General features: G+C 47.7%; 1 protein-coding gene and 1 long non-coding RNA gene across 15 annotated transcripts in view; both read right to left on the bottom strand.

Annotated features, from left to right (window-relative positions):
- The window catches only part of DOCK7 (dedicator of cytokinesis 7), a 106,121-nt gene extending 102,719 nt beyond the window's left edge, over nucleotides 1-3,402 (bottom strand). For all 14 annotated transcript variants that reach the window (XM_068405862.1, XM_068405861.1, XM_068405855.1 and 11 more), the window contains exon 1: nucleotides 3,351-3,402. In XM_068405862.1, the coding sequence (XP_068261963.1) occupies nucleotides 3,351-3,388 (38 nt within the window). In that variant the 5' untranslated portion in view covers nucleotides 3,389-3,402. The remainder of the gene's footprint in view (nucleotides 1-3,350) is intronic.
- Nucleotides 3,403-8,014: 4,612 nt separating this feature from the next.
- LOC137666630 (uncharacterized) lies at nucleotides 8,015-12,763 on the bottom strand. The gene is made up of 3 exons (XR_011048674.1): nucleotides 12,413-12,763; nucleotides 10,675-10,802; nucleotides 8,015-9,122 (listed from the first exon to the last, which is right to left on the bottom strand). It is a non-coding gene; the product is annotated as an uncharacterized lncRNA (long non-coding RNA).
- Between the last annotated feature and the right edge of the window lie 53 nt (nucleotides 12,764-12,816).

The raw sequence follows: 12,816 nt of genomic DNA on the forward strand, positions 1-12,816 counted from the left end.
TTCACTAGATAACTCAGGATGGTCCAAGAGCAATGACGAGGCACTGAGACAGGCGCTCACGTGAAAGGCTACATGAGTTTGCCTGAACTGTGCACATTGCGTGATGTTTAAAGGGTGATTTTTTCTTTTTCTGTATTTGAACTCTAAAAAACCTGCCCACCTTTTCCTCTGCCTCCCCGGAAAGACTGCAGTGTGGGATACAACACACTTCAGTTACTGGGACATCCAGGAACTCGGAACTGACCCTTTTGGTGGTCCTGCTTCTCTGCCAAGCTGCCCCGTACCCAGAAAATGTACTGGGATAATGCAACTGGGAATCTGAAGTGCACAAGGGTGAAGGGGTGAGTGCTCGGTGGGGACAGCGCAGCACTGCCCCAGAGGGGCCAGACATGGCACTCAGCCTGGTCGGTACTGAACACCCAGCCCCTGCTGAGAGCGAACAGGCAGCTCAGCTGGTTCCTGCACAAAAACATAGTGATTGTTTGGTTTTTATCGAGACATCTTAATGAGTGAACTTCATCTCTGCCAGTGTGGATCTTGCCTTCTGCTAACTCTCCTCTAGTCCCCCAAATACCATACGAGCTGAAAAGAAGTACTAAATAGAAGTACATCTGTTCTCACACTGAGATGGAAACAATAACGTACATGCAGCTACAGAAGTATTATGATGCTGCAGAAGGACGCGTTCCAATGCAGTTTCATTAAAAAATTATTACCAATATATTTCCAATTAAAAATTAACAAGTTCAGGCAAGATTTCAGGTATTATTAACCCACTAAAGTAAGTTTAACTCAGGAGTTTCTTGTGATGGAGTTAAGGAGAATTAGTAAGTACATGTGATGGTCAAAGTTCAGGCTAAAAATCTGTTCTAGTTTAAAGGCTTCCAACAAGACGCAGCATGACCTAATCAGAAGGATACCTTGTAACAGACAGTCTTAAAAAGATGTTTTGAAACCGCTGCAGCAGTCACTGATAGCTGCTATCCCTAGTATTTAAAGGCTCCAGTAGCAATAAAGAGACACCACGTAGCACTGGAGTTCTGTGTGTACCCTTGAGGTTCACCGCAATGGCTGACGAAAGCACGGGCAGTAAATCAGGGCTGTGAAGCCCACATCTGTGGTCTTTCTAAGAAACAGAACAGCTGACCTCACGGTTATTTTTCTTGCCACTACTGTAACAACCAGCTTAGAAGCTTGCACCTGCTTGGTAGGTAGGCCTTAAAGTAATTTACCTCCGTGGATCTGAATTACATCCCATTTGGATTACACGCTATCGGCCAAACCAAGAGCAGCGTGGCTATTTCCTGTGAATAAGACAAATCCCACCTCGATGAGTAAGCCAAACCGGAGGGCAGAGTGTGAAAATGCGATGGATCTATTCTTCTTTAAACAATGGGACTGGGGAGGGCTTCCAGCAGACACCAACACAGCTCTTGGGACTTCCGTGTGCTGCTTGCTTGAATCTCTCATCCTCTGAAGAGAGTAACATTCGCAGCAGCATTCTGTGTCTGCACAAGAAGGGCTACAGCTCTGTCTGGGCACCTCTGGGTACACCATCTCTCCTGCCCACAAGTTTTTGCCTTCACATGCACTGGATGTGCAGCTCATGAACCAGGAACTTTACATTTCTCAGAAGACAACACTACAATATGGGAAATCCCAGACAGAAATACGTCAGTCTTATAAATGAGAGTAAAAGAAAAAGTTGGAGATGCAACAGCCCTGCTCCAGGAGGAGCTGACCTCATGGCAGACCACCCGGGTGCCTGCATGAACAGTATGCTCCACAAATTAATCTGACAGGTCAAAAAGACCACCTCTGCCCACACACACACACTGCTGCCGCTTGCTTCGTGTAAAAATACGAGTGGGTTAGATCAAAAGGTACACAAAGGTGGCATGTCTGTGCTACCACCTGATGAACTTACTGCACCGAGCTAGTGCCTGACGCAGGCAGAAACGTTGGGAGCACCCACGGTGGTCACCCCAGGGCCATTCCATTTAACTTCCACAGTGGTCACACCAGGACCATCCTGTTTAACGTCCTGCCAAGGCTGCAGAACTCTTACGCTCTTACTTCTAGTACTTGTCTCGCATGTGACTATTTCTATGACTACAATCAAGAACCAGGAAAAATGGTCTGGCAGCAAATCCAGCTCTCTCCATTCCTGAAACCTTGATCTGTCACATTAACCCCTGGCTGGTTCACATCGAAGTTTGCAGAGGACCATGAGTGAGGAGCAATGTTTTCACCCATCTTCAGTGGGGTGCGATTGATGCCACTCCTCTACCTCCTACCTCACCTTTTTCCTTTGACCACGGCTCTTCTCCATCACAGCTTCCATAACAGCAACTATTTGTACCTACAGCTTTCTCAATCAATGGCATGAAAATGACACTAATTTCCACTGGTGGCTCCCACTTCCACTCTGCTGCTAGATACAGCTAGGAGAGGTACCACAGGCAGACCTGCAAACAGAAAAATTGTTCCTACCTGGAACCACATGCCTAACTTGGAATACAGATCTGCAGAAACCTGTACTTAGCAGGCAATTTCCTATAAATATTCCTCTTAAAAAAAAAACAACCACAAACCCAAAACTTGGGTGTTTAACACTGCGAGTATCAAACAGCTTTGCCCGTCCAAGGAGCTGTGCTAACACTAACCTTACACACAAAAGGAAGGGCACTATTTTCTCCATTTTGCAGGCAGCAGGGAAGCGAGCAGGCGGGTTCGCTGCTCCCAGGTGCGGGTGCAGCGCACGGGCAGGGCTCCGGCCGCCCCTCCCCGGCGCTCCCCGCCGCCGGCTCGGCCGGGGCAGGGGCCGGGGCCGGGGCCAGGCTCCAGCAGCCCCGCACCGGCAGGAAAACGCTCGCCGCGCTGCCGGGAGCGTTGGGCCGCCCATTGTGCGGCGAGAGGGGGCTGCCCGAAGCGCCCGGCCGGCCTTTGTTCGCAGGGAGCTCAGTTAAACAGCTCTTTTCCTCCTTTCTTTCCTCCCCTGCCGTTCCCCGGGGAAGCGGCACCGCGCGGGGCGGGCACGGCGCACACCCCCCACCCCTTTGTTGGGGAACCGCAGCCCCGCGGCGCCGGCCTGGGCGGACCCTGCCCGGCGGCCCGGCCGGGGGCTGCTCACGGCAGGCCCAGCGCCACGGCCCCGGCCCGGCCCGGCCCGCCGCCCTCTCAGCAGCCCGAAGGCCGCGCCGGGCCCGTTCGCCCCCCCCCCAGGGGCGCAGCGGTGCCCCCCGCGCCGGCCGGGCCCGGCAGCCCGCCCCTCCCCACAGCCGTCGCCGGGGGCCGGTACCGGGCGCGCCCCCCCCGCCCCGCGCCGCTGCGCTCCGCGGCCGCGCTACCTGCTGATCTTCTGGGCGAAGGCGCGGCGCTCGGCCATGGCCGCGCTGCGGGGCTCCGCGCGGCCGCTCCTCAGCGCTGCCGGAGCCGGGGAGCCGGGAGCGGGCGCCGTAATGCTCCGCGGAGGCGCGCACGGCGCAGCCGGCCCCGCTCCCACCCTCAACGCTCGCCGCGCCCGCGCGCCTCCTCCCCCTGGCCGCGCGGGGGCCGCTCCTCGCAGACATACGGCGGGGCGGGCGGCCGCGGCGCGGCGAGGGGTGACCGCCGCCGGTGCCGGGCCCTCGGCCCTCGGGACGGGCTGGGGCAGCCGGCCCGGGACCCGCACCGGCAGCCGCCTGCATCCCGCAGGGCTCGGACAGGCTGCACCGAGCGCGTCCCGTCACCGCCGTGGTGCAGGCTGAGCGCGCCGTGGGCTCAGCTCGCCCTCGCTGCTGCCACGCCGCTTTATTCCCATTTAAAAACGGGGTGGGTTGGGGTTATTACTTGCAAATACTTGAGATCCACTCGCGGTTAGGGGAAATGGCTCTTCACCCGGCCCACACCACCCAGCATCTCACCCCGGCGTCGAGCGAGACTCGCAGAGTTCAGCTGGGAGGTGTGGGCAGCGGTGGCCTCGGCTCAGACCCGCTGCCGGGGTCTCGTGTGTGCCAGCCCTTGGAAGCGCCTCGCTGGGCTGCTGTACAGCTCCAGGCTGTCACGGGTCTGCACGGCATGGCCCGGTCCCCTGGGCACCCACATCCCCAGGCATCATGGCACCGAGGGACGCCACTGATTCCCGTGCTCCGGTACGCTGGATGGGCCTGCAGGGACGGGACTGGGCTCTCCGTCTATCATACCCTGTATGGTACCGACTTTTCCCTCAGAAAGGCTAAAAATCCTCCCTAACGGTGATTTAGAAGATGGCTGGAATAGTGTAACAACCATCTTGCCATCCAAAGTGGTCATTACTACCAGTCCCTCCACAGATGTGTTGCACTTGAGGAGGTCATCCTAACTGGAAGAGGAGGTAGAGGGTGGGGAGGTAAAAAACAAGCTATTTTGCGACTTCGAAAAAAGATTGAGCCTAGGACACATTCTAGCAGATAATTCAATATTACACGGCATATGCTGTGCATTAATCTAAACCTGAGAACTATTAATAGTAATCCAGGAAGTGTCCAAAAGTAGCGAGCGTTAATTCATCCGATTCCATCTGTTTGCATTGTGTGAATGTTTCTACCACACTGCGACTGCAATCTGAGCACGCCCATTTTTCCACTAGCAGAAGCCACTGATTTCCAGCTGCACATAATTATTCCGCTCTTCTGTTTGTATGTGTTTACATCAGGGAATGTCAGACCCCAAAATCTGCAAATATATACATGTGTGAGTAATCCCACCGGGCTGAATCGGACTCTGCGCGTACATAAAGCGAATCTCATGTGCATGAGACTGTATCACATGGAGTGGACGGGATAAGCCAACGAGCTGTTTATGCTCATACACCCACATAAGTTGTGGATGCTCCATCACTGGCAGTGTTCAAGGCCAGGCTGGATGGGGCTCTGAGCAGCCTGGTCTAGTGGAAGGTGTCCCTGCCCCTAACATGGAGTTGGACAAGGTGATCTTTAAAAGGTCCCTTCCAACCCAAACCATTCTATGATTCAATGAATAAATTCATAGTGTGTCTGCTTATAAGAACAGACCTAAGCATGAGGGACCACCAGAAAGGTTTCCTCTTTCCCATCCCCCATCCCATATGGAAGTTCCTTTCCAAAACAGCATCAGTCTGAGATGCAGGAGGACTAATTTAGTCCTGCCTTAAGGGAAAACGTCACTGCCCAACTCTTTTATACCGCAACTGGCAATCCTGTATGTCTGAAAAGCGAAATTCTTATCGCTGCCCGAAGGTGCAAAGAGCAGTCCAGCCCCAGAAGCCCTGACATAGAGAGCACAGAGTATCCAAAGTCGATCAAGAGACCTCTTGGATTTTAGGTTTCATTTTCCCCTCCTGTCAGTTACTACCACAGATGGAAGAACTTGATTGAGTTGTGGGACACGTAAAGTCAGCTCAGTATTACCTCCACAATCTATGTACAGCTTATTTAACAGCCTTCTGCAAGGGTATTTGTTAGCGTGGGCTGTTCAAAGGCAAGGGTACACTTCAAACCGCAGTAATGACACGGGTGACTTTAGGTCTCTGTCTGATGAGCAGGAATGGCTTAGCCTGAAACAGCCACCCACCACCCCTACTGCCTGCCTCGCCCTGCACAGGCGCCCTGGCTGTACGTCAGCTGCTTCCTACAGCTCCAAAGTCTACAGTGCAGGGCCTTGAGGTGACTAGTGGCTGAGTTTTGATGTCACCTTTGCTCATCTGTCAGTGCCCTGCTCTCCACTGACTTTTTCTGCAGCTTAGAGCTCTGGCAGACTTGATCCCAGGCGCCCACCCACCGCTGTGCTGGAGGCGACCGACGGAAGGGCAGTCGGATGAGACGTGCCTGCACCTCGGCCGCGCCTGACAGATGTGCTCTGACATCTGAAACTGCGAGGAAGTGCACGGATACCAGAGTCTGAAACCGCTAGCTGAGGTGGGGACACGCATCCTGCTCTGCCACCCTTGCCAGAGAGCCATAGCCTCACTGGAAGAGCAGGACAGCTGGGAGCAAGCGGGCTTTAAACCACCGCAATAGTCTCTCCTTGCCAGTGAAGGGCCTTTGGACTACTTGTAGGTCATCTCTGCAGTAGGCTACAGAGCTAAAATGGAGCAGGGGACAGGAGCCCACCTCTCTGTGAATGATTTGTTATTCATCTTCTTGAAGCATATAAATGTACAGAAGTATCAACAGAGATGAAAAAAAAACCCTAACTCCACCCTATCTAATGTGGAACATCTATGTACAAAAATTAAAAATATACGTATTTCCAATTCAAAGATACAAAATAGATCTCGGTCAAATACAGTGTATATTACATGCCCTCAATGGGAGGGTATCACTTTGCAAATAAATAGGCTTTCTCTATATATTTGGTCTAAATATGAACAAAATCCCTCAATTCATTTCAGAGTCAACATCAGCAAGTGAATTTCAGAAAAATAACAAAGATTCCCCATTACTTTTCAGATAGTAACAGCTCAGCAAAAGTCTCCTAAGTCAGTGCCAATGACTTTAACTAGTAAGAGATCACTGAGGCTGGCAGAAATGTACACATGACCTTGTAAAGAGAAGCAAGAGCTTCTGTAGATTGACTCTAAATTTTGCAGTGCGTGGAGCATTAACCAAAAGAAGTCAAGGAAAAAGTGAAGAAATACAAGGAAAAAAATGCAGTCTTTTATCATTATAAATCCAATAATGCCGAACACTAAAGTTCATGGTGTCACCAAACCCTGCCTCCATATCGCTGGCAGGTCAGTAGGACTGACGTGGTGTCGCTGTATTATTTTGAGTACTAAAGTGAGCACTGCCACTGACAGGCACTGAGTCACATAACCTTCCTGCCTCTTGTTTTCTCATCTTCAAAGTGAATTAATTGAAGGAAACGTTTTGTCTGAAGAAACTAACTCATGCTTTGCAAAGAGGAGAATGTGGCCAATTGGACAGAGAGGCCTGTTACGTGGAATTTCAGTCTGCAAAATACTTTTCTCTAGGCATCTGTTTGGGAACTAGCAGCTTCCTCTGATTCAAAAACAACTGTTGTTTGGAAAATTTTACTTGCAGTAGAAAAGAGAACTATTTTCTTTTAAATTAGGGCGAAATTGTATGCAACTGATGATATATTTGGAGTGTTAAGCTCGTTTTTCATAACGTTGTTTGTGCATATGTATTGTCCTCAAGGGTGACTGGTATCTCAGAATGAGGGTGAGGACAAATCAAGACTAACTTCAGCGGAGGGACTGTGCACACTGCAATTAATACCTCCATACAGCCCAACTTAATTTAAATTAATGTTTGGATAGAGGTTACATATTCCTAGTAACCAATTTAAAACCTGGAACTTTATCAGCATTATGAGGATACTCAACAGTTACTCTGCTTTAACACATTGTAATTCTTCATATTTTAGAAAGCAAAGAAGGAACCCAGCTTGTTCTACACCGGATTCCAACGGTAGAATGCATCAGCCTTTGAAAGACATCACTGCTCCAAAAAGGAGTTAGCCCATCTACGCAGCCATCATCAGTAAGCATCTGCTGCTCTGGGTAAGTGGTCTCTGAGAAGCTGGGGGGTGATCCTCACTTGTCCTGCACGCATTAGTACTCCAGCACGACAAAGACTGAGCATATACTACAGTGGGAGTTGAGGGACACTGTGAAAGGTGATGAGTCTCCACTGTGGCTGCTGCATTTCACTTCTAGTTCCCTTGCTGATTTGGGGGGTGGGGGAAAAGCCCAGCAATTTATCAAAACATGGACTGTCATGTTGAAAGTCACCTGTTAGTCTTTGATAAACCGTGTAACAAAAAGGTGAGGAATCAACAGCTGAGTCTACATCTGTGAGCTGTGTTTGGGCTAAGCACCTGTCTGAAGTTCATGGCCTAGACACAAGGCTCTATCAACACGTGTGTATCCATGAAACAACATCTCTCACACTGAAGGGGTGTGAATGAAGAAGCATTTCAACCAATTCACCAGGGTACCTGTCCATGAACCACATGCATCCTTTAAAATACGTGACTTAAAATGCTTTTTTATTGAGAGTGAATTTTACTCGATTATAATAAAAATTAGTAAATGCATCCTGCAAACACAGACATAACTCATTGAGGCCAATAATTATAAGATTAGGTCCTGCACAAGAAAAATCTTTTGGATTGTAGCCCCAAAACATCCTGCAAAAAGCGAACCAATCCTGTGCCTTGTTTGTTAGCAGTCTATTTACTCAGTCCATTGCTTCCTTGTTCTTCTGACGTAAACTTCCTCAAAGCAAACACACTGAAAACATTTTCCACTGAAAATGTGTCCAACGTAATTCAATAAACAATGTAGTAAATAAGGGACTGCAAATTCAGAGAGCCATCTACTGGCACCTAAGTGAAACGAATTAAATTCATTATGGGCCAAATCTCTTCTGCCTCTCTGCAAATAATTTCTTTAAAGATAAGGAACTACACATGGGTAACGTGAACTGTACAAGCATAATTATCTTCTCAAGACTTGTATGGCAAGAGTGAAGATGCTGTTTTTCTCAGAGCAAGAAGGAGCAGCCTCGTTTGCCCAGTGCCCAGGTTCTGCTGGGCAGATGAGAAACTGGGAGAGTAAAGGAGGAGCGAGTGCTCTCCAAGTGCCTGCAGCCTTCACTACATCCCTCACATCCACGTTATTTCTGTTATAGATGGCTCAAGCCAGGCAGAGCAAAAGCTAATGGCAGCAGAGCTGGAAGCAGAGTCAAGGTGCCCTGAGCACGGCATTTCAAAGACCAGTTTTATAGGGAATGGTATTCGTCATCCCAGACATCAGAAGATCACAAAGGATCCTCACAGCAAGGAAGGGAGATACTTTGTAGTTCTGGATACCAAATCAAATCGTATCAGCTACTGCATGAAGCTGTGTGTAAAACATTGTGCCTACAGCAAAATCTCCCAGCCTGAGAGCCTGACTCACAGCAGGATCACGCTTCCTCTCCCAGGGAGAAGCACGCAGTTCCGGGCTCTCTGAAGATGGGGAAGCAGCAGTGGTGTCTGGTTCCTCCTTTCTCTTGAACTTACCTCCACTACTTCAGGTGGAGCAGCTGGGTAGACCAGCAGATGCTGCGGCAGCAATGGTGGCCAGGCTCATACTTCTACAGCAGGAAAAGTTCCTTTTGAGGAAGAAATGGAAATTTGAATCCTCAAATGTACTAGCCTTTCTGCAGCCTTCTTCTTATGGCAGTATTTGATGTCTGCTTCATTTTTGCCTTTATTCTTTGTCTCCTGGCATTATTACTTTCAGATTTCTTCATTTTGACAGATAGGCTCTTGAACTTAAATCTCCTCAAATAAGGACTCGCAGTCTTCCCAACTGAGCTTCCATTAATTTCTGCTCACGTTTATAATTTTCAGGTAGTTTATGTTTCTACCCTGAATACAGCTTTCAATCTTTCCCAGTTTAATACTCTGTAAATGTCACTAATGTGCTCTTTATTTTCTCTTCCAGATATTTAACTAAGTTCTTAAATTAAGGGTAGCGTTGGCACAGATTCTTACATGTATCCTACTGGAGGCCCCTCTTCCCTAGCCTAATCCTGGGGCAGAGTAAGAAAATCCAGTTTTGGATGGAGTGAGTGGTACGAGCAGAAGCATGCTGGCTAAATCAGTGGAGACAAACACCTCAACAGCAACTAGTGCTCACTCTGTCCCTTTTATCCTGCATTACTGCTTGAAAGGATGATGCACAAATTACTGCCAGGATGCCTTCCACAGGCAGACTGACACACCAGGCACACGTGAGCAGACTGGCACTTTGGTAGATAGGTGAGTCTATGGAGAAGGACCTCGGGGCCACCTTCACAGACAGTGTAGTCAGAGTCTGTGCATGCAGGTGGGAACATCTCAAGAAGCAGCTTGGGAGAATCCACTGTTCCCTGAAAGTATCTCTCAAGCGTACATGCTGCTTTGTTGCTTTACAGTGTGCATGCATTGACTATTAACCTTGGAGATGCCGATTTCTTTGCGAAACCCGTGACATTCTGAAGTAACGGGTTTCCTTCAGAGACAAAATAGTTGTCATAGCTTTTAGTTTTCAATTAATAATCCTTCTCATCTTTATAAAGCTCTGTATCATTTATCTAACCATTCTATTTCCAGTAGTGTTGCTAAGCGCAAGCAACCCTTCCACAAGCACATATGAGGTTTTCTGTTCTTAAATGGGTGGGAGCAACCTTGTTGTAACCTATTTTAACAAGTAGTTCTGTGAGCAGCAGAATTAACACAGCCTGGATTCCAGCGTTCTCCCTTTATCCTATTCCAGGGTCTCTTTTTACCTGAGCAGCTATTTCCACAAAAACTGGAGGTATTTAGTATCTCTGAGGCTCTGCAAACTTGATCAAATCGCAGAGCGGTTTCAAAACTTCCCAGAGGGAAACAGGCCACGGATGGCTTACTTCCCTAGGAAATGAAACTAAAAATAAATGAGGAAAAATTCCCTTCTCTATAGCTCCTTGACCCACGGTCTGCTCTCTTTAGACAACAGACAAACGGGTGTTTTGGAAAGCACATACTGTTGGCTAAATGTTTAATGGGCTTTTCCAAATATATTGCAGATTATTGATGAATGCTTAGATGACTTCCCAGAGGTGAGCTAGAAGGCTAGTGGCAGGTACAGGAGTAGAAGCTTCATCCCCCTGACTGCCCAGCAATTCTGTGTTATCTTACCATTCTGCAGTATTTGGTGGGTAAATGTTGTGTAACCGTCGTATCTCTAAGATCCATAAAGCAGCGAGTGTCTTCTCTAATTTTTAGTCTTCTTGGCGTTGCCACTTGCTGTTACCCACTTGGTTTATCTATTAAAAAAAAAAAAGATAAATTATATTTTCCATGAACACAGATTTTAAATATTTCCTTACTAGTACTATACTAATTTAGCACCAATAGAGCTCAAAGGCGGTTTGCATGGCCTTTATGCCATTAAAGTGTTGGAAGTGTAAACTCTGTGACATTTGTTAGAAGTTTGTTGAATGCAATATGTTCTCTCCCACTCCCTCTGCAAATCTTGCCTACAGAAATAGGAATTAGTGAATGCGAAGAAAATTCTCTCTTTACAGATAGTTATTTATGGTTGCCTGAGTAATTATTTTGCAATCAAAGCTTTGTTTTGCATGATCTGACTGATGCGAAAAGCAGAAAATAAATATCTTCATTCTCATAACCTGATTGCCTGAGGGATTTACAATGTATATCCAGATGGCATATTGTGTGGCCTGTCAAATCAAGGCATGGTTATTAAATTTCAGAGCAGGAAGGTGAAGGCAACTGATTTCAGGCAAGGGAATAGTCATTTCATTTGATCAACTGAATAATTCTGTGTTCAACATTTGGCCAAATCCATGTTAGCTACTCAGCTCTCAATATCTGAGACCATACACAGACAAGCGCATTCATCTCTGCCTTTGAGAAAAAAAGCAAAGATGAAACTTCAGAGAACTATTATTCCTAAAACAGATCATAAAATTCTGAAGGCAGGGGGACTGTTTCCTTCTGCACTGACAGATTACCCGCTATCGTGGGGCCATGGTCTTTCATGAGTTTAGTACCAACAGCAAATGTTTATTTTTAAATCTTTATATTTGCTTGGAATATAAAGACATATATGTTGTACCTGCCCCTTTCTGTGTATTACCTCTCCTTTCCAGTTTTGAAAAGGAACAGTAACTACATGTGACCATTCCTCTGGATTTTTTAAATTCTATCATGGTAGTGTTATTACTGTAACTCTGCTGTGCAGAGATGCTTGCTGCTAGAGTTTGAAGGATTCCTAAAAGAGATCAGGACTGTGATCACTGATTTATAGGAACACAGAAGTGAACTGCTGTTAGCAAGGGCAAACAGTGAGCTGAAAGGCAGAGGCAGGATTAGAAAGGCGATCTCCTACATTCCCACTTCAAGCCAATAGCTAGACCTTTGAAACAAGACGTCATCTGCTTTGCACCTTCGTAATACCTATGATCCTCTTTACTGATCGACCCTACTACGTGAAATATATTATATCCATGAGATTACATAACAAAAAACATGAAATACATGAAACATCTACTGTTGGTATTTGTACTGAAGCTTAATTTTCGATCACATGCTATAATCATGTGCCGATTATAAAAAATTAAACTCGGTCTGATCATCTTTGACCAGCAGAAGGCAGTAAAATCACAAAATGGGAAAAAACACCTAACTTTCTTCATGAACCCAAACTTGTGCTGTTGAGTCCCAAGTACACACAGAACACAGGGACATCGTCCTTCTATAGGATGTTAACCAGTAATGCCAGTTCCAGACATTCAAGAAAAGTCACATCCTTCCCAAATCCTGCACTTTTTTTTTTTAAACCCTTGGCTCCTGATACAGCCAATGATTATTTTTAAGCAGCTTAAGACAAACAGATTAATGATGAACCTACTTTACAAAAGAGGAGATGCAGTTGCTCTGATGTACTTTTAGAAAAGAAATAAAGCAGCAAGTTGAACCGGAAAACGCTGCTGGCATGTGAACAAACACCTGGGGATTTAAATACTACCGGCCTCCAGAGAAGCTGGAGATTTGGGAACCATTTTGCTGTGGTAGAGTTAAAAAGGTAAAAAAATTAAAAAACAAAGAAAGAAACGAACAAAACCCCGAACACCTTGAACCGACAGCCGGAGGCTCCGTGAGGCGCTGCGGCCGCCCCTGACGGCGGGGCCGAGGCCTAACGGCGCGGCCTCACCCCCCGCGCCAAGCCTCGGGCTCGCCGCCCTGCGCCCGCCCCGCCGGGGGCTCGCCTCTGGCCGCATCCCGGCCCGCCCGGGGCAGCCGGCCCGCCTCGGC

Source organism: Nyctibius grandis, chromosome 8, assembly GCF_013368605.1.
Source record: "Nyctibius grandis isolate bNycGra1 chromosome 8, bNycGra1.pri, whole genome shotgun sequence".
Classification (NCBI taxonomy): domain Eukaryota; kingdom Metazoa; phylum Chordata; class Aves; order Nyctibiiformes; family Nyctibiidae; genus Nyctibius; species Nyctibius grandis.